This window comes from Anoplopoma fimbria, chromosome 8, assembly GCF_027596085.1.
Source record: "Anoplopoma fimbria isolate UVic2021 breed Golden Eagle Sablefish chromosome 8, Afim_UVic_2022, whole genome shotgun sequence".
Lineage (NCBI taxonomy): Eukaryota > Metazoa > Chordata > Actinopteri > Perciformes > Anoplopomatidae > Anoplopoma > Anoplopoma fimbria.
The window spans coordinates 2292537-2315356 of NC_072456.1; the positions used below are offsets into that span (position 1 = coordinate 2292537).

General features: G+C 40.5%; 1 protein-coding gene across 2 annotated transcripts in view; it reads right to left on the reverse strand.

Annotated features, from left to right (window-relative positions):
- Positions 1 to 22820, reverse strand: part of ryk (receptor like tyrosine kinase) — a 38406-nt gene extending 15586 nt beyond the window's left edge. The window contains exons 1-8 of one of the 2 annotated variants that reach the window (XM_054602588.1): positions 22239 to 22820; positions 8819 to 8940; positions 8606 to 8705; positions 7663 to 7794; positions 6067 to 6126; positions 5319 to 5457; positions 3641 to 3741; positions 691 to 774 (exon numbers count right to left, since the gene is read on the reverse strand). In XM_054602588.1, the coding sequence (XP_054458563.1) occupies positions 691 to 774; positions 3641 to 3741; positions 5319 to 5457; positions 6067 to 6126; positions 7663 to 7794; positions 8606 to 8705; positions 8819 to 8940; positions 22239 to 22440 (940 nt within the window). In that variant the 5' untranslated portion in view covers positions 22441 to 22820. Of the gene's footprint in view, positions 1 to 690; positions 775 to 3640; positions 3742 to 5318; positions 5461 to 6066; positions 6127 to 7662; positions 7795 to 8605; positions 8706 to 8818; positions 8941 to 22238 lie in introns of both variants that reach the window. The other variant, XM_054602587.1, reaches the window with a different exon arrangement.

A 22820-nucleotide genomic window follows, 5' to 3' on the forward strand; every position in this document is an offset into this window, starting at 1 on the left:
ATACTAATGTCAATGTACTAGCGTTTCATTGGTTACTCATGCACCTCACTTGGTCTGAGTGTTTTTTGGAAGCCATTGGTAGAGGTAGTTAGGTCTCAAAAAGGATGCGTGGAAAAGGTTTGTCTTAGTATAGTCATCAACTTGAGTTACACTGAACACCTTAGAATGAAGGATGTGATCACAGTACCTGTGTTTTCTTAAACAATGAGAGTTATCTACATATCAAATTAAATAAATCTGTCTGTCTTTCATCTTAAATTAATAACATATTGTTTCCGCACTTGATGATGGGGCCTGTCCGTGGCTTTTCATTTAAACTCCAAATGCCTAAATAATATTCTGTGCTCCTTGCAGAACACAGCACAAGTTGACAAACAAAGGTGACAGAAAATGTCAGTGTAAAGCAGTTGAGATGCAGCAGCCAGGATTTTGAGGCTTGAACCAGCAGCAACAAGGTAGGAAAGACTTTCCATTTTTGAATTCCTATAAAGTCTGTACTTTTACCCGACTGCTCACAACAGAAATGTAATTATGTAGGGAATTCATCCAAGCAGTGTTAAGTTCAGAAAACTATGAACAAAATACAGTTAATGTTTAAGCGTTTATGTTCATTGCGACGGTGCATATGATGACATAATATTATGATAGTTCTAAGTCGGGTGTCGTCTCTGCGGCTTCACTGGAACTTACTTTTGGTTTCATGCGGGGGGGCACCAGGGTTTTGGAAGGAGGTGGCAGCAAGCTGGAGAATGGGTGCCGAACCAGGGTGATTGTCTGATGACAAGAGGGGAGGGGTAGGGGGAGGGGGTGGAGGTTGGGAGAGAGGGTGAGAGAAAGAGGTGATTTAATGGGTAGCTCAATCAAATTACAACATGACCTGAATGATTGGATGGATGCATACTGTTTTGGTTGTACATTTTCAGCTCACACACAAAACATCAGAATCAAACCAGGCCTGTTTGCCAAGTTGAGTAAACTGTCCAATCATTGAGTAATTACAAAAAAAAAGATGGATGACGGTGGTGCAATTACTCACATTCAGCAAAGATATAAGGGAAAAGGAGGGTCAAACGAAACACACAGCAGGTGAGATGTGGGTTTGTATCCACAAGAGGGCAACAAAGGTTCACATGCTGACATTGAGGCACAAAAACAGCTGATGTGCTTTTTTAGTGATGCTCAAAATGGTCCATAGAGATAATGTGCCAATGAGATCAAGATTAAATAAAATAATAATAGTATAAAATAATTATTTCGTGAGGTGACTACGGTAAAAGGTTTCACTCTCTCTACAGATGTCACCCCACGTATATAGTATGAATAGCTGCCTGTCTATCAAACTGCATGTGGAGAAAAAATAAATTGTGAATCTCACTGACAAATACTTTGCTATGACAGGAGCATTTTGGAAAAACCCGTTCATGGCATTATGTCATTGGAAAACTTTGGAATTGTCAGGGGAAAGTCTTGCAACAACAAAAGGAAGATGGATCTCTGTAGGACTATAGTTGAGTTACTGGGCTCTATATGTGGATTACGAATTCTTACTGGCAGGAAAGTGGCTAACTTTACCATTATAAACATAAGCATTTAATTATTCTTTCTGTTTGTAATTTCATTTTGATGGTGTTGGATTACAAAGAATGGCTCATAATCATTTTTCAGTTTAGTAGCACCGGATGAAGTTTCTGCTCACTTTTTTTTGTATGGATTAAACCAAAGGAATAACCTGTATATTAGTGATCTTTAGTGGTTCTGATAGGCAGATTATGTGACCATTGGACATAGGCAGGGTGTTGGCTGGTAAATATGAAGTTTAGCAGGTTAGCTTAGTTTAGCATAAAAACTGGAAAGAGGGGGAAACTGCTAGCCTGGCTAACAAAATCTACCTAACAGCACCTCTAAATATGAGTAGTTAACATGCCAGATATTGTGTTTGTTTAATCCTTTTAAAATCTAGTGGAGATTGGCATCTATTAAAAAGCATTTCCTTTAAATCTACAGCCAGGAGAGCCTTAGCTTAGTTTTGCATAAAAGACTGAAAACACAGGGATGGGGGAAACAGCTAGCCTGGCTACGAGGTGAGAGAATTTAAAAACCTGCACCTCTGCAGCTCACAAAGTAACATGTTGTATATCCTACGTTCAATTAATAAAATAATAATTTGTGTGGTTTACAGAGTGTCTAGCCTTTATGCTAAGCTAAGCTAACTGGCTGCTTACTGTCACCTTATACTGTGTTCACACTAAGAGCAACACAGCAGCAAATGGGCTGAGTGTTGCCCGCTACATTGTTGGCCAGTCACCATTGAAGTGTTGCTCAAATGCTCATTGAAGTAGTTATGTCTTATGTGCTAGTTATGTGCTAAAAAGTACTGGGAACTGGCTAACAGCATGTTTGTTAAGCGGAACGGAATACTCATTGGAGTGCTAAACAAAATAGTTTAAAATGTCTAAAAATAACTTTAATTTGTAGCGCTTCACAGAGGGACAAGTGTCAGACGTCAGTTTGAAGCTTCATGTCACCGGCTTCCTTTGAAAATGACTCGCAGCCTGTCGCTGTGTTGATATTCTCATCTAACTCTCCTTTAGAAAGTGGATAAGCACGTTTTCCAAAATGGAACTGACAACGTTTATTAATATCCGTTTATTCCACGAATGTAATTGGTTTACGTTACAATGTGAAATAGGTAGAAGGTGTATTATGGTCAGGAAGAGGTTAAACAGACTGTAAAATATGAGAGAAGGAAAGTAGCCCTCTGACTAATAAGGAAATATTTGTCAAAAAGTCATATCTTATATGAATTCTAGGGCTGCTGTGGTAACCGTGGCAATGCTTTAATCATGGCAACCTCATTTTGGTCTTGTTTTATGTCCCTATCCCTTACACTGTGATCACAGTAAATAAAAGGCCATATCCACATGGTAAACAGAAAATTGATCAGCGGGTTGTTTATATTGCAATGCATGCCATGTTATTTCCACTCACTAATACATTACAGATTTACCCATAATTACAGTGGGTGCCAGCCAAGAGAACAGAGGGCTGTGTGTGAGTAATCATACTGCCACCGAACACCAGTAACAACTAACAAAGAACTCTGCTGCAGGAGAAAAGTAATGAAGCTGAAATTCTAACACAGCTCTCAGGTAGGCGAGTGTAATGTTTGGACTTTACTATAACTTTGTTACTCCATGTCTGTGTTTCCCATCATGTTCTATATTTACATCAATTTAAGTATAAAAGACTGCTTGTGCTTCTCTCACTGCTGAACAGCTGGCCTGACTCAAAGCACACGGTGAGTACATCAACACATTGCTCAGACTGTAATGAGTCACAAGGGTTGCAGCGACAAAAAGACAGGAAACACCACTGCAAGTACTGTTCTTCATTACAATCTTATGACACTGGTTAAGCTAATTGGGTCATTCACAGTCGATTATTGAATTTGGAAAAGCATGCAGATGCCAGTGTGAGAAGAGAGTGAATCCGACTGAATGTACTTAAGTCCTTCTAGGTTCCATCTTGGAAGTGAAATCACCTCTACAAAAATGTTTTAAACTTGAAATGTGAACTGATGCTTCATCTTATTACTTGATTGCCTTTGGGCATTGCGGTGAGAGGGAGTAAAATCTCTTACTGGTGACAGGGGCGGCGTTGTTTGGAGTGTCGGCCCTCAGGTACTGTGTGGTCTGGGTGGACGGCTGGGACAGGCCCTGTGAGCTCCCGCTGTCACTCACACTGAAAGACACAGAGAAGAAGAGCACAGCAAGGTTATCCAGAGGCACCAGGGTTGGTAAGTCCATTCCTAAATTATTGTGTAAAGTCCTTCCTAAGGATGAGTAACTACACGCTAGATTTAGATTTACTAAATGGGGCTGGACCATTAGAACTTAACATCTTTGTTATGTGCAAATCACCGTCCAATCAAAAGCAATCAGCTCCTGGAGTTACAACCTAAGAAAAGTTTTCAAAGGCCAAGTGATGTAGAGTTTTAAACTAACCTGCTGAAGTCTTTCTTAATGTAAGACTGTCTTTGTTATATTAAACACATGGGGAAATAGGTGTGTTTAAGACTGAGGTGTTCATGTAACGTAGAGTAAGAACAAGTGGATATCAAATTAATCCAATTTACCCATGTGATTTGAGGCATATTGTGTAATTATTGTGAAATGTAATTGAACAGCTTCCCAGTTTATATATGTATTAAAGTGCATTTCAATTAAAAGTCAGGTCAGATATGATGACCATATTCCATTTTACAATCTCTACTCTAATAGGTAATGTATTGACCAGTGATTAGGTTCAGTGAGCTGTGCAACGGTTACACCTAGTGTTCAGTAGGTGCAAACATTTCATAACAACTGATCTCTACAAAATAACTAGTGTGTGTGGGGGTTAAAATCTAGTGATGTGTAAATCTCATTTTCTGATATAACCAGGTATAGCTTGATCTTTTAATCTGCTGCTGCTCTCCAACAGGACTATACCTCCATTACAGACTCATTTAAATACTATATCTGCAATTAATTAGTATTTTTATCATCGACAAATCAGACAATTATTTTCTTGATTCATTTTTAAGTCCATAATAAGTTAAAAAATGCAGATTACAATTTTCCAGAGCCCACCGTAACGTCTTAAAATGCCTTTTCTGTCCGGACAAAATACAAAACCCAAAGATATTCTTTTTACAATCATAAAATGCTGCAAAAAAAACAAGCAAATATTTACATTAGAGATGCTAAAACTAGCGAATTCTAAGAAATTCTGCTTTAACGTTTCCTCTAAATGATAAACTTAATGATTGACCTAGTGAAGCTCTGACTTTGCCAGATGTACAAAATATTCTTGTATAACACAAGGATCCCATCATGCAATGTGATCAAATCAAGCCACTTTGGGCAAACAACATTACAGCAACTAAATTTAGACAGACTTCCACCGAATGCAAGAAAACAACCTTTGTACATTTTAAATTTACCACTGTCCCAATGGCTCACATAGATATGTGATAACCTGCGTAGCCATCTGGAGTGGAGTTTTCAGGAAGCAAACAGCGGTATCACACTGGAGTGCAGGTTTAAACTTGATATAATCCTCTCCGTGGAGATGACCTATTTTTGTTGGGCTATGAACAGCAGCATTCAGCAGAAACTGCTCACAGAACTTCTACAGGTGACAGACACATCTCTGCTGTAAATCTGCTGTGTGCTGCTTTTCATCAGCTTCACTTTGACGAGTGTTCGTTGCTTCACTGATATACATAACAAAAGACTACGGTCTGTTTGAAAGCGGGACAAACAAAAGAAACAAACCTGTCCTCCATCTCCACCCTCTTCATGCTGTGCAGGTGCAGGATGGCCAGGATGATGGCCACCAGGAAGATGACAATGCAGCAGACGCTCACACTTATGTAGAACACCTGGGTGGAGGTGGTGGGGGCGGTGACACCATCTACTGATGAAAACAAGCCACACATTAACAATCAGACAGGGCAAAGGGAAATGGGGCACAAGAAAAACACCATCCTCATTCCAGGGAAAGCTTCAACGGCAGAAATATGAGGTAAGGCAATGAGATAAAGACATGAGAGAGAGAAACTATGAGAGCACTGAGGGCTCCACTTAGCAATAATGGAGGCCTGGAATAGTAGAGGCTGTGTCCAGGATCCAGTGTCTGAGTGCTTTTTCTCATCGCCTCTCTAAAAGCCTCTGAGGGCCCCCTGGTTCCTTGGGCCTACCCAAGCAGAAGGGAGACAACCCTCTAATGGCACTTTGTTACTGGGGCAGTGGGCTCACAAAGAGCCTGAATAAATCCCCCTGGACGAGGACAGCCACTCCAAGAGGCTGGGGTGGGGGTGACAGAGTGCACTTCAATGGGAGAATGAATCCTGAAATCTTACCCCCTGGTTATGAAAAGTTGGACTAATGTGCACTGCTATACAGAGAGACTTCTCAGTGCTAATCTAGCCGTTTTATCAGGCTGATGCCACCTATTGCTGACAATACATAAAGCTGCTACAGAGGGATAGGCAGAGCATGATGTGGAGGTGAGATTACTTACAGTCCGGCCGTGGAAGAGTGTTATTGTTGAGGGGAATGGGAATCTTTTGGTCATCTATTCCTGTTCACAGAGGAAGAAGGAAAGATAATTATTTTATCAACTCAGCTGACAATTTAACGGCAGACTTCATTGACACACCTAGAATATTCAGTGCAGTCTGTACTGCTCAAAGGAAAATAAACAAAGCTTATGTACTCTATGAAGCTAAAAATGCCCAGTTTTTAACTCTCAATATCTTCTGGTACATCCAGAGAATAAATGCACATAGTTTCACCACATCTCATGAACTCCAAATATAAATCAGGCCGATGCCACATTAAAAAGCAACAGCTTAGTGTGAGAAGTCATTTTTGCATACAACATAACAACAACGCTGTAAATGTGGTCGATGTGATTTAAAGATGTAAGTCTGTGGCGTTTTAAATTGGTTATGAAAGGAAAAATGCAGAAGCCTTAAAAGGAAATTAAAACCATCAAAATGCTAAATGGCTGTGTCAGAAGTAGTGATGATCTGTGGGGTTCTTTTTTTCTGCTGCTTTAGTAAGTATAAGCTTGTTCCAAATCTCTGGTCCCTCTCATTAGAGGAGAATGCTATGGAACAGCATAGATGAATCATCAGACAAACATTAAACAAAGTTCTCCTTACGTGTTGTAATAGCCCTTGGTCCTAAAAATGATATGTAGCACAAACAAAATACAAGAGAGTGCAAGCTAAAAAGCAATAGAGAGATTTGTGTCTTGCAGTATTCTTAACTCTGATAGTTCCCAGTTGACAGGAAAGGACAACCTCACAAGCGCCTAGGGACACAAACCTGAAATAGATTTTTTTTAGGTTAAGCCTCCGAGCTCCTAAAACGGCTTCTGGGTTCCTGTAGTTAAAAATGCCTTTCAGTTAGCAAGCTCAGGGTTCCTTAACTGCAAAAAAGCAAGCGCACATCACTGTTTGTCCTCTGTTTTTGACTGCATCTGTAGTGTTGCAGCAAAGTTGACAGGTATGATTGCCCAGCATACATTTTGAGCACCATTAAGGCATACAAAGAATCTCTTATGGCTGCTAATTTGACTCATGCTCAAAATAAGATGGGAAATAAAATGAGTTTCCGAGGGGAACATGGCAATAAGACTCTTGCCACATGTAATTATCTTTAGTCTGTTTGAAACTGGCACAGAACGGAACGCAGAATATGAAAACCTGTACGTTCCCCAATGCTGTAGTTTCTGACACACGGTGCAAATTCTCTTCAAACTCCATGTTCTCTGTGGAATATATTTTGGGAATAAACGTATACTTCATGTAAGTACTAAGGTTCTAATTTCACTCTCTAATAGGTCAACCCAATGGCTCCTATTCACTGTAGACATTGTGACAAGTCATGAGCAGGAAAAGCAGTTACTAATAACGTTAACGATGTCGCAGCGAGCCATCGGGCACAGCCATCGTTATCGTTATCAATTGCAACTGTGCTTTTTCAGCTACGGCATGTAAATATGTCTGCTATAAATACAGTCTACAAGTGGATTAATAATGACACGGTTAAAAAAAGAAAAAAAAGCATTGAGTAAGGCTGCACCACATGATTATTAAAAGACACTCACTCTTGTAGCACATTTTCCTTCTCTTGAAGTTGAGCACTGTGTAGTTGTTGGCATGGATGGTCAGATTGAGCTGCACGTTTAAAACAGCCTCTCCGTCGACCTTACCGGAACAGAAGAGGTCCACTCTAAAGACTAGAGAGAGACACACACAAACATACAAGTGTCATTTAGAGAAACTAGGTCTGCCGAAATGCATAATATCTGGTTTGAATCTATGCCAGCAATGACAAGTAATAGATTTAGAACATCACTGAATTGTAAATATTAATATATATAATTGCAGGCTTTAAATAACTTGTTTACGTTGTTTAAGTTGAGCAGAATCGTGTAAATGTAACAATCTTGTATACAACTTTATTGTTTCTACTGTCACATAACATAACAGTCAGACATTCAAAAATTATGAAATGAATTCCTAAAAGCAAAAGTTTAAAGCAAAAGATCAACATTTGGGAAATACATTTATACTTGAAATCTGCAAACTAGCAACTCTAAAGCTTATTAATAAAGTAGTTATACTTTGTTTATTTAATCCGTACAAAAACTAGCTACTGGAGGTTATATACTGGACTTTTTCTTGGCTCTATGCAGTGCTAGAGGAATATGAATTACAATAACTTTATTGAAAATCTTTCGCTTGAATATTTGTTTTATCACCCAGCCCTGACAAAGAAAGGGTAGCAGTTTCCCCCTGTTCCCTGGTCTTTATGGTAAGCTAACGCTGCTAGCTCCAGCTTCATATCTAACAGATATGAGAGTCAAAATCTCAAACTACTCCTTTAATATAGCATGGGAGCCAACATAATGCAGTTACTGGAATAATGTTAAATCAACTGTTGTATTTTTCAAAATACCCTCATCCTATCTGACACAGTTAGAGAATAATGGATTGACTGACACCATTTTGAAAAGTGACACAACAGAAGGCAGGTATTTGACAAACCAGAGGCAACACGGGGAACCTCCCCCTGAGTGGAGATGTTGCTCCGTGGCTGGTTCATGGCATCAGGGTTCTCCATGAGGAAGCCTAGCCGGTAGTCAACCTATAAACACAGAATGAACGAAAGCTGTCAACACAGAAACGGGTCGCCTTGCATGTGTTGTAATAAGCATGTATTTAAAGTGTTAAGCAATAACTGCTGAGTCTGAGACTTACCTTTGTCTTGGAATGCCATGAGAAGTGAAGGCTGTTGGTCTCACTGGGCACCGGCAGGGTGAAGGAGAGAGCATAATGATTCACCACATCGTCTCGCACATAGTAGAGCTCTGCGTCCAGGCCTGTGGGAGGACATAACATTGTATCTTATGAGAAATATTTTAGAAATCCAGAAGAAGAAAAAAAACAACATCCCACTGGGCATAAAAAAAACAACAAAGAGGTAGGTTTAGTCACAGCCTGAGGAAACTGGTAAAATAAGCGCTCAGACGGCCTAGATTAGGGGGGGTTCCCCACAATAAAGGAGATGGACTAACCACATCTGTTAGTACTTGAGACCTCTTAGTGCCCAAAGTGAAAAACTTCAAAACATTCAAGTGAGACAACTTCAGAATATGACTGCAATTTTCTACCCAGGAAACACAATTGGGCAGGGGAGGGTTAAGAGGAAGGGATCGGAATGCCTCGGATAAAACTGGACTCGCATACAACACCCAGTCTGTTCAACCATTCACACTTTAGTTAAGTCGAGCACAAACAAGGTTGTTGTTTTTTTTTCTCACTGCTGCATCAAAAAGTCACGCAAGTCTTATGTATAATGGTGAAATCCCCCGCCCCTGGCCTGGGGCAGTGCTATCAGTCCTTGAAAGCGTCTGTGTGTGAGTAGGAGTGCGTCTATCAGTCTGGGAGTATCTAGTTTAAAGAGAGAGGGGAAGAATGTGCCCAGGCTCCCCCGATACCCTCGGGCTACTTCAGAGCTCCGGCTCATGGACCTTTCTCACATTGGCTCAATTAAACACATTCTCAGGCATTTACCAACTCAGAGAGGGGACGGCTGTTACATAAACTAGTGTCCAACCAGGACCACAGAGTAAGAGAGCTGGCTGTCCTTTACATTTATTAAGGAACTGCTCTTTGTACATCTTTACTTAAACCAATGGTTGAAATGAAAAGGTAGATTTATACATAAATAAATAAAAGTAAAGTTAATAAGCAATTACTTAAAACCAATACGATTTTATTACCCAAATAACATTTATGGCATTAAACTTAATTCTTGAAAAAAGTCCACAAACATTATCCCAGAGCTTTCAACCACATCTCATGGTCCCAGGAGTCACAGAGAGACGTAAAGAAGTGAGCACAATCGGATGTCATCTTCAAACTCAGTTAAAGGAAATGTATTCAACTCCCAATGATAACTGAGAAAATGAACTGCTGATGAGGACCATGGGATGCACACAAAAAGCTAGTAAGTGGACCTTGAGTTGAAGGGTTCATGCTTGTATTTTGTTTTACTTAAAAAAAAACATGATTTATCTCATACCATCTGTCTGATTATACCTGTATATTGAAACACTCCGTTTTAGCGCCTGTCTCTTTAAATCCCCCTCCCAAAAAAGCCACGTCTGCTCCGATTGGCTTGTGAGGTCACTCTCAAGCAGTGGGTGGAGATACTCGGATGGGGGCGGTATATTCTAATGAGCCTGCATGTGACATATTTGAATATGTGAATTTCATGTTTTTGTCCTGTATTTACTTTGCTTATCGTTTCTTGCATTGAATATTTTTTGGCCACTTGAGAGCAGCACAAAACGAGACGTAAACAATATTAGGACTGGGTACTATTTAAAAATGTTGATGCCAATACCAATAGAGTACTTCATTCAATACCCATTGTGTGAATGTAAGCTGTGTGTGTGTGTGTGTGTGTGTGTGTGTGTGTGTGTGTGTGTGTGTGTGTGTGTGTGTGTGTGTGTGTGTGTGTGTGTGTGTGTGTGTGTGTGTGTGTGTGTGGAACCAAAACTATAAGCTGAAAGATGCCCTCCATCTATGTAGACCTAAGGTAAACTGCAGAGTCGGATCATAGTAAGACATGCTTAAATCTGAGTGGAAATAAATTTTATACATGTAGATTATAACGTATTTAACTTTTAGCCTAGTTTGAAATAAGCAACAGGAAAATGTTGTGACACTTCTATTTTGTCCATAACACAAATAACTATTCTATGGACGGCCTCCCATGTATACATATGTAGGCACTAGAGGCAACAGATGTGTGCACACGACCACACAGTCGAGTCCCGGAATAATTGCCTTTCTCAAGCTCAGCTCCGTCTCCCTCCATCATCTCAACATGTGGCCACGCCGCTTTGATACCAATTAAACTATGCATCCAGGCATAAAAGACCCAAAGAGGGCCAGTGTGAGTCTGGCTCACGTTTGTCCCCTCCCCACAGCAAAACACACACCCACCCACCCAAACTGCTTCAAAACAGGAACATGAGGGAATGGCAACAGGGGCCTGTCAGTGAGAGCAGACTGGGGACCGGGGGAATGAGTGGCTCCTTAGGTTTAGGAAGTTAAACCCTGTGCCGCAGTTTCATCACTGACTCACACTCACTGCTCTCTGGAATGGGGGAAACGGCATTAGTAGAAGGTGTGCCTGTAAATAAGAGTCTCACTAGTTAGCGTTTGGTCACGACATATGAAGTGCCTCGCTTCATCATCGCGCTGTTTGCAGCTACAGGAACACACGGTCTTGTTAAACGCTGATAGAAAATAACAACATCATTCTGAATTCCAGCGCGATGACTTGGCAGCGTGTTGTGTTTTGAGGGATTATTTCCTGCAGGACATTTCTCCATGCCGGTGTTCAGAGATTAACAATATCCGGGCAGAACACGCCGTATCACCTGCAGCCATCTGAAAACAAAACACTCAAACTCAAGGCAGCATACTTGAGCACAATGAGTGAAAGAGAAAAATCACACCTCATGTTTACTGTATTAAATCCTCTATTGTCACATTTTGATACCAAGTTTGACACCAAATTTGTTATTGAAATAAACCCAAATAAATCTGTAATGGGACATTTTCAAATGAGTGATTACTGGACTCATTCATCATCTCATCATCATCATCATCATCATCATCATCATCATCATCGCTGCCTCAGGAGAAACAATTTCTCATGACTTATTCTAAATAAGAAGTCAGTAAGCCGCTCAGACAGCACATTCTGACTTGTACAACTATGTTTGTTTAAAACTAGGCTTTACTGATGTATCATTTGTTCCACTGTGACATGCAGCCATAACAAGCAACTGTTAGAATCAGAGCTACATTTTACCGCTCACGCTTGTCACGCGCAATGACCTGATGTGACATTGTTTATTGAAAAATATGATGAAATTACATCATATATATATATCACCTTGATGAGCTATTATGCTGTCACAAAAACAACAGTCTCTCAGAACCTGAGCAGTGCACTGTCTCAGGACAATGTTGGCCTTTGCTTTGGCTAGAAACAGCGAGCTGGCTTACACAGAGCTTTGTAAATCTTTTTAGCAGGTGACAGCGCTGTGCACTGCCAAGTGGAAAAGCACAAGTGCAAGGAGAACTAGGGGCCTTTAAAGGAGACATGTCATGCTCATTTTCAGGTTCATACATGTACTCTGGGTTTTCACAAAAACATGTTTACATGATTTAATGTTAAGTACTTTCTCCTGGATCTTTATTCACCCCATAGAAATATGGGTTTTGGCCAATTAATAAGCGCCAGTAGGACGTTTTATGAACTATCGTTATATGTGGAACTGGGCACAGTGTCCGATGGCTGCGTAGCTGCCACCAGCCACGCACACATGGGATGTACATCCCAGCTTTTCATGGAGGTTCCATGAACATAACGAGGGACCCTTCAGCTGAAAATATCTGTGTGCATGTGATGAACTGCTTAGGAGGTGTAGGCTCCAGCCATTAATGCACATCAAACTTTAAATTAAGTTTAAGATATTTATTAATAAGATAGTTTGAGATATTTTTTCAGGAAGCAACACTTTTTTCAACCTAGTTGAAAAAACTGTACTTTTTTTTTTTACATTTTTATTAGGGCTGAAACTTTACTCTACTGGGAAAGCTAATTTCACAGGACTCTGACAAGTCATATTTGTCATATCTGATAATTATAATTTTTTTTCTCACCACAAAAGTTTTCTCTCAAATGTATAACACTACAATTTATCGGCCGATTAATCGACTATTGCTTTTCCTGATCCAAACTAGTGTTATTATATCAGCCTTCAAAAATCCACAACTGTTAAACCTCTACTTTATTGAAGTCAAAACATAACATACTTAAAAGATTCCCAGACGATCATCTTTCATGTTCGATGGGGATTCAACATAAAACTTTCCACTGATCACCCTGATGACATTCCTAGAGTACCAACACATTAAAGCTGCCCAGTACAATCAATCCTCCTAATTTAAGAGCTTTGCTCAAGGGCACGTTGACACTTCTTTCGGCTGAGGGAGGGGAGATGGGATCACTCACCAACTTCTCTCCTCCCCCATTTTTCCTACTGGTCTAGACATTGAACCTGGCATGGATGCACACACAAAAAAAAAAAACATTTAAAAAATGGTCGTTCCTTTCATATGCAGATGTCAGGCAAAACTGTGACTTATAGCAGCGTTTCAGTTTATCTTAACATTTTGGGCTCTATAAAGATTTCAAGTCGACATGCAGGGTTCTCTTGCAAATCTGTGGATCGCGTTGCAGACGTTTTGAAAGAGGAGAACAAAAGGTGGCAGTGGCCAGGTGGTGAGGTCCACTACGGATACAACAAAGACCCTCTTGTGAGCACGGTGGACACTATACCTCCCAAAGCCTTCATCCCTGAGTGCTCGGGAGATAAACACTCCCTCCAGCCTCTCACTGGGAAGATACCGGCGACGCTAACCATGGAAGGAGAAAACCAGGGCCGGCGGGAAACTCCATCAACTGGAAACTCCAAACAAATTCACAGGCATGAATCAGGCAGGAGAGGGGAGGGGGGGTAATGTAGGAAGGATCTGACGGTCTAAGATATCGGATGCACAAGAAAAGCTATAGACTTAGGACAGCGGGATTTGGTCTGTGGTTGAAAAATACATTTTGTAAAGTAGCCCAGTGCTGGATTGATGAGCAGTTTAATCTGTCAGCCGGCAGGTAAAAATAAAGAATATTAAACAATATTATAACTTCATTAAGTAAAATAATTATTCATTTTAAATAAATAATCCATGTTTTTGCAGCATGTTACCAAACAACTTGGAGGATTTTCAGAAATTAATTTCATTTTTTTTGCATCGCAGTCCAAATCCAGTAGCAATACGATTGAACATTATCACGACGAGCTATACAAAGCAACCCAAAATAAAAAAACAACACATTTGGAAGCTTGAATAGGTTGGTTGGGTACCATCTGAACACACAACTCATTGTAAAAAACATCTCGACAAATGATTTCATGTCAGGTTAAAAATAGTTCCCCCATGTGAAAAAACCGCAATACAGCTTACTGTCAATCATTCAAGCAAAGATGTCTGTTACCAAAGACAGATTACATTCTGCTCAACTACAGGTCTCCAGTAGTGACCCTTTGCTTTATTAACATCCACTCTGACACAAGGACTTGGATTAAGACATGCCATCCTGTATCACAGTTCAAAGTTGTTTTTTTCATTAACTCTTCCTGGTTACAAAGTCTGCAGGATTGGCGCAAGACTGGGTACGTCATTTGACTTCTCCTATGGTAACACTTGATGTGTGGTAAGCATTTGGATCTTCCTGAAGTGGGCTGGATCCATAGAGGCAGAATGGAGGCCCGACGGACTGCTGCACCGCTCGCCCCTCTTTGGACCGACAGGCTTGTAGTGACACATTATTGCGACAAGGTTCATTCCCATAGAGGGCCCGCAGTGATTGTTTTCAAGAAGTCTTGTAAGCCATATTAATACCTATTAGCTCCCGTCCAAAATAAAATCTTATTCTGTGGGAAACACTGAACGGCCTGAATCTGAAGAAAGCTATGACAGCCACACAGGTTTTACACTGACATAAGTCGTGGACGGAAAACGCACACTAATTCCCTTTCCCTATGCTGATTTTCTGGAAAATCTGCTTAAAATGTGCACTACATTTGGATGGAAACTTGACTACTGAGGCTTTTTCACTGGTAGACGCACGCCTTTCTTTCCAAGAGAAAGGTTTTGGGCACAGACAAGCTTCAGTGCATGTCCCAACACAAATCCAACACACCTCCTACAATTGAAGAAAAGCATCAGCATCAAAGTGCAAAATGACAAGGAAAGTCGATGATAATGTCGAATAAAGTCATCATGATGTAGTATTTTCTCTTAAGAGCACAACCAAACATCCTGCACAGCCAAACGCTGGTCGCAAAAAAACTCACATCTGAAAGCTTCTTTCAGCTAGAAAGAAAAACACACATTAAGTCACAATCTCTGTGGTTTTTCTTTGATTCGCTTCAAAGAAACCATACATCAGTTTCCTTCTTTTATTTCCATGAGGTGCCCCGAGGGCAGGCGAGGATGAGGGCGGGGAAAGGAATCTGAGCAAGACTGTCTGCCGCTGCCCCCTTTATAGGCACCTCGTTGATGGCTATTTGTTGCTTAAAGGGGCTCCTTAGTTTACTGAACAAATATCAACTGGTTTACTGAAGAAAAAAAAAAGATTAGCAGTTTTAGGCAGACCAACGGGTCATTTCAGAGGTGTCACGCACACCATCTCGCTCATCTATTTTTGGACAGCGTTTCACATGGGCAGCTTTGTGAGGGAGTTTAAAAGCCTGGGTTGTGAACGCGAGGTCAAATATTTTTGTACTTTTTCAATTTTAGAAAGGTGTGTTTCCTAACGCTTCTATTTTAGAAATGTGACAGAAACTAGAGGGCCTTGAAAAATACCTGACTTCAACATCCACCCCTGCTAATATTTCTTCATTTCCACAACATAACAGCTAAATTAAATCAATGTAACTCCAGCATGGCAGCCATCACAATAGAATTACACTATTTATTTTTTTTAAACACATTTTTAACACAAGGGTACCAATTTATAAAATATGTGCTTGCTTTGCTTTACAGAAGCGCCTATAAAGCAACCACCCAGCTTTTTGTCTGAGAGCAGTGGCTCTCGGACAAAAAGATGTGAAAGCGGGGGCTTCCCTATTCAACCAAAGGATCCTTGGAGAGTGGCATGAAGGAAATGAATGCTGCTGCCAATCACTCCTCACTGTTCATTGGCTCTTTTTCAAAGCCCCTGCTTTCCTTTCAGCTCTCTGGAGGAGGAGTAGAGGGGGCAGGCTGGTTCGCCAACATGCACACATCTCTTCACGATACGCCGACGATTTTAGTTCATATCTTTTAGACCTGGGTGTTTCCATTTTTGCATGCTCAGCCAGATTTAAGCCAAACTCTGACCTACTCAACTGGTCGTACAAGGGGGGGAAAAATATTCACTTGGCAAGATTTCTTTCCTTGCTTGACGTCATATTGAAATAAAATGGGAAATGTCAGTGTTTTTCTTAAGATTACAACATGTGAGGTAGTTGTTATACCAGATGGAGTTTGTCCGATTAGAATCTGCCAATAAGTGTAGCTCCTCTTCCCAAAAGCTTTTTAATAGGGAACTTCTTGTTTTGTCCAGTTATGGTTTACATTTGAAGAGGAGAAGCCCAGCACTACTACAGTGAGCAGCAAGAACACAGCGACTACGCAACGCAAGAGCTAGAAAACAGACTCTCTTAGTGCTCACTTTCCACCAGGAGAAAATTCCTCAGAGTAATGTGTTGCCTGGTCTACCGTGGAAAACTGGGCTCGAAAAAGGCCATTATTATAGGAGACAGCAAATGGACGTACAGAAATCTTATTTTTACTTCATCCCTCATCTTCTTAATGATCCCGTGGATGGTCAGGATGCCAGGAAACAGAGAAAGAAAGGAAGCCATTGAGGCCTGTGAAAGAGATGTCATAGCTTGGGTCATGGGCCTTATGAATGTAGTGTAAGGCTTTCTCCGGCTGTTTAAGGAGCAGCGTCTCTCTCTATCGCAATAGTTGTAACACATTTCTGAAAATAAAGTTGTAAAACCTTCATGGTTAACAAAGACATGTGGTGCTTTCTCGGGTTTAAAAAGTTTGTTAATCAGCTGACGGATAGAAAATAAAATTAAGCAGAAATGACATACAACATTACTGGATACAGCCTTTTTCTCTGTCTTATGTTACTGCAAACTGAATATTTTTGCATTTTAGACTGTTGCTCTGACAAAATGAGTCTAGAAACTGTGATGGCCATTTTTCTGGTGCTTTACTGACTCTCCGCTGGCACTGAATTATTAGTGTCATTCCCTATATTCCTATTACTCAATGTTATTTCTTCCCGATCTGATTCTCTAACTATCTGGTGTAAGCATGATGGACCGTCATAACAGTCGAGAAATCTATAATTGTAATCACACTTAAGTTTGATCAATGAGGTGGCTTCAAATGTAAGAAGACTAAGTGTAATCTGGGCAGCTTTTGAGTCTATTCTTTAGCAGTTCCTCCACTCTGGGTTTTGAAATTTGCCATGCAAGCAATAGCTAGCAAGGATTTTAAAACCGTACAGTAAAATATGATTTGATGGGATATGTATGGCTGAAGTAACTGAATTTGAGCTGGCAGCTGTGACACAATTCTAACCCCAGGATGCGGGTCTTGAAACTCAGCTGATATGGGAGCTGAGGGTAGGAATGCATTTGGAGAGTTGGGTTCTAGAGGCAGACGGTTCTAGAGGCAGACGGTTCTAGAGGCAGACGGTTCTAGAGGCAGACGGTTCTAGAGGCAGACGGTTCTAAAGGCAGACGGTTCTAGAGGCAGACGGTTCTAAGGCAGACGGTTCTAAAGGCAGACGGTTCTAGACGGTTCTAGAGGCAGACGGTTCTAGAGGCAGACGGTTCTAAAGGCAGACGGTTCCCTCACCGTCGGTCACATGCAAAAACAATCAGGGATGCTGCCTGCAGTTCATCCATAGACAAATATGTCTGTTTCAATTCAGGCATGACTTTTTCCTGTTCCCTACCAACCCCCTCGAGAGTCAGGTTGTTTGTTAAAGGTATCAAAATGAAATCCCAAACGCAGAGTCCATCTGCTTAAAAGAACAGCGAGACCACAGCAAGGCTCTATAACTTGGTGAAATCACTTTAGCCCCCATCACAATAATGTCTATATGCTTTAATGGGGAGAAATACTATTTTTATAACATTTGGTTGAATACATATCCTGTGCAGACAATATATTTAAACTTTAAAATGGTCTGAATCAGTCTAAATTTTGTTAAGGAACACCTTGAGGAAATATATTCGCAACCCAAAACCGACGTCATTAAATACTATCTGAGGATATCAACATGCAATATTGCTTGTTTTTGTATGTTGGTCTCTCATAACGGGCTGTGTAGGTGTCATTGGACTGACCTACCAGAAATGTTGATAAGTTAATCAATAAGAAAGAAATGATAGAAAATGCCAAATTATTGTTTTGAACTAGACTAGATGGACTGAAATGTTCAATATCATCTCCTGACTAAAATAATAATGACAGAATCAAGAGAGGAAACATTTTGGCCAAACGTAATGACTTTAAGTTTATTAAAATGTACTGACTTTGTGTCAAATTAAAACATTTGAGTAGTCATTGACTAAGATGTGACTAAAACTAATTAACATTCATTTCAGCTAAAGAGTTAGGCTGAATTTTAAAATGACTGCCAAAGTGAAATGACTCAGAAAGGAAGGTCAGAAAGGAGCTGAGTGGGGAAGATTTTACATGGTTAACGGATACTGGTGGGATTTAGAGAAACAATCGGACATATCAGGCTTCGGTACCACTGACCAGTGTGTACAGGTAACTGATTTATTGTTGGCAGTAGTGCTATAAAGCACAACTGAAATCATGGCTCTTGTGATTTGAAATTTTCACTCTTGATTAAAAAAGGATTCATTGTTTGGCCCTATCTGTATCATGATAGCAAAAGGTAGACATGCAAGTATGCCAAACCAGAAAAGAACAGGTGTACCTAATTAAATGAATAACCGCTCCATTCCATATTGACTTGGCAGTTTCAGGACCCCGATATCTTTTGGTCCTTACCAAGCTATATGCCATATTATAAATCACAAATTATTATGCATCTAACTACAAGCTTGGTTAAAAACAAAAAAAAACACATTTGAATTTGCTGCTTTCTTAATTAAATTAAATAAAGAAAGCACACCGTGCAAATCTAAACATGCCCAAATACACCATGGCTACCTTGAACATTTACCAATATCCCAGCAGTACAATCAGAATATTCAGTCTCTACCTTTGGAAAGCCATGTATGGTGATACTTATACTCCTATGTCCAGTACAAGATTTTCCAGAAGCTTCCCTTAACAGACACAAGCCATTTGTGGTTCACAGAACAATTTTGGTACACAACATTCCTTTTTTTGTATTAATCTACAGACGTCGTGAGTTTTGGGTGCGTACAGGGCTGGTGGGAGCTGTGCACTTTTGAAAGCATCTTAATTTGGGGACCAACACGAACCTGTTGAACCCGTAGTCATCATGACGTCACCCACTGATTTAAGGACTGAAGTTTGGAAGCCTCAAGTTCAGCATGTTGGTCGTCGCTATTTTGTTTTTTTGCAACCAGAACTGACACGATAATGTGGAGTTTAGTACAACCGAATGCTGAATAAGACATTTTCAGGTGACCAAAATGGTTATCATTCATTTTCAAAACTGAAAATACACTGTAAAAGGGTTAAAGTTGTAAGAAGAACATCATGCTGTATTGAAGAAGACTTGAAACTAGAGATTGAAACCATAATCTCATGTTTACAATGTTTACTGAGGGAATAAATCAAGAGAGAAGTAGAGTCATTTTCTCATAGACTTCTATACAACCAGAGGAGTCGCTTCCTGATGGACAGTAGAGAGAATGCAGGTTTAAAGCACTTCCTAGTTCGCTTTACTTCTCAGACCCAGAGGTTGCCGCCTAAATCTAATTAATGGAGTAAAAATAAATCTTCCAAAAGGCTTTGTCAAGTGATGTTATCATGACGCATGTGAAATCAAATTTCACAAATCCTCTTCAACATCTGACTGTTTTTACAGTAGTCATTTCATCTGTGCACATTATCATTCGGTTTTCTTTTAGGAAAAAAATATTATGAATCCACAATATATACATAATCTTTTTTTTATTTATTAATTGGCTCGATTCAGTTAACTGATAGGTCTGAGGTTTTTAAAGACCCGTGCTGAACCAGCTTGTTTTTTTTTTTCTTCAAAGAGTTACCACTGAATCATGGAAGTTTCTGTCCACACATACTTTTAACCCTGTCAAACATTAAGAGATTTCTCCACACGACCAGACAAGGTTTCAAGCAAACCACAAGAGAGGCCCTGGTCTGGCAGCAGAGAGATTAACTACAGCGTGGTGAAGAACCAAAAGGGGCGGAGTCGGCCTACGGCCCAACGCCACACAGATTATAGACGAGGAGGAAAGGAGCTGGAATGAAAATGGATCTTTTTTCTCGATATGGAACAGCACGACGAGGTTAGCCAACACAACTTCCTGTTCAGAACCTGGACACTCTTGATGCCTCCTCCTAAATGAGTTGACGACCGACACAAAATGTAGCTGAGTCCGACTGCATCCCATCTGATGCAGAGATGATGATGCCACTGCTGATGGCACAAGGATGATGACACATTTATTAACTGCAGCGCACAGGTCAATTTGAGAAGCTGCAACATCAACTTCCTCCCTCCACAAAGATATTGCGGCCTAGCGCCTCTACCCGGTCATTAGCCTAAAAAGTGGCACTTACAGTGTTAAATGACTAGTTCCAAACTGCACCCTCAACACAACCTCAGCAAACCCAAAATTAACTATTTAAGACCAATCCATAAACCGGCTCAACCTTTGAACCAGGAAAAAGGATATTTTTTTAACCCTCACAGACATCATTATAGCCAACATGACTTACAACAGCCAAAATGTGAAGTTAAAACAGCCCAGTTCTGGCTATTGTGCAGGTTTAGAAAGCTTTTTAAAAATCTTTGTATATAGTAAAGCTCAAATACTAATGCCTTATACGGCCAAGGCAAATCAAAACACAACTTTGTGCATCTTCTGCAGCTGCACGATGGACTCCAACCGCAGTGTCAACACACTGGACCAAATTTAGCTCCCTGCAGCTCACATTAAATCACCTAAAACTGACACTCAACCACTAACATCCTATCTGGTCGTGTTTTAACTGTGTGCTGTAGTCACTTCCTCCCTTTCCACAAGTCCTGGTGACACATCAGCATACCTTTGTCGATGTGCTGAACCACACAACAGCTGGGAAGCTGCTTTAAGCCTGTTTTACTAATGACTGAACGCTTGGCTGATTCTTGTGCGAGGTGAATATAAGATAACATCTACTGTTGAGTCAATATTGTACATAAATGTTGCTCTGATTTGACATCCACACATTATGTGTGCAGTTTTTAAATCAAGTAGTACATCTTGATCTTTAAAGTCATGCTAATATTGACATCACAGCTCATAAAAATCAATTGCCACCCAGCTGTTTACTATTTTTGGTTTGGCAAATGTTAATTTTACATATACCCACAGCATGAGGCATTTTAGAGAAGAAGTAATGTTATTCTCCTCTGTTATGTTATAATGATTATTACTTTGGAGATCCACAGCAGAACTGGTGCTCTGTGGGGTGGGGAGTATTTACACACAAGTTACAATAGGTTCCTGTTGAACATTACATTACATTACATTACAGTCATTTAGCAGACGCTTTTATCCAAAGCGACTTACAGGAAGTGTATTCAACATAGGTATTAAAGAGAACTACTAGTCACCAGAAGTCATAAGTGCATCTCCTTTCTTAAACAAGCATCTAAAAGCATAAACCAGAGCAAAAGTATAGTGCAGAGGCAAATTACTACGAAAACAATAATTGCAACAGACTAATACGAATATAATAAGAACATATAACATATAACACTTGACAAGAGTTCAGTCTTGTTTTTAAAGGAAAAATGCAGATGTGGGGGATTCACTGGCACAACTGCATCACCAAACACACACACACACACACACACACACACACACACACACACACACACACACACACACACACACACACACATTAAAAATACACACAGTTGAATTGCAGCCATCACACATAACTGCAAGTAAAAGATGTCTTTTTCTGGTTCATCATCAGGAATGTTTCCGGCAGCATTGTAATTTTAATAACCTGACACACACACACACACACACACACACACACACACACACACACACACACATTAAAAATACACACAGTTGAATTGCAGCCATCACACTTAAATGCAAGTAAAAGTTGAAACATGTCTGATTCACTTTTTCTGGTTCATCATCAGGAATATTAATAACCTGACACACACACACACACACACACACACACACACACACACACACACACACACACACACAGATACAAACAAAGTTGGAAGACAGCTGTCTGTCCACGCAGGCCTTCTTACCCAAAAGTTTCTTCACCTCCTCGACACTCATGTAAATGTTGACACTAGGCTGCTGCTGGTTGTTGTTGTTGTTGTTGTTGTTGTTGTTGTTGATGCCGCCGGCCCCTTCCAGCAGCAGGAGGAAGAAGAAGAAGCCTCCAAGCCTCCACAGCACCGAGTGGGGCCACCCTCGGGACCCAGAGCCGCGAACCAACCCCAACATAGCGGCGGTCGTCCGGCTCAGAGTCGCTCTCGGTGTTTCCTTCTCATCCGTATCTGAAGTTAATCCCGGGAGGCAACATTACTAGCCACTTTCACCCCTTTTCCCCCGTTTTCCACTAGCCTGTTTATTGTCCTCACTGGCTAGCAGAGACAGGCTAGGTTAGCTTAACTGTCGCGGAGAGTTCCAACGTTCCGGTTTACGACGTTTTCCCAGCACATTAAACACACACCGGATATCGCCACATTGACGCTCTTTCGCGTCAAACGAAAGTAAGGGGGGGAAAAGTTGCCCTAAAGTAGCAAAACTAGCTAATACATGCAGTTTTCTCCCTCCATGGTCTTCCCTCCCCGTCGCTCTTTGCTCACTATCTCACTTTTCAC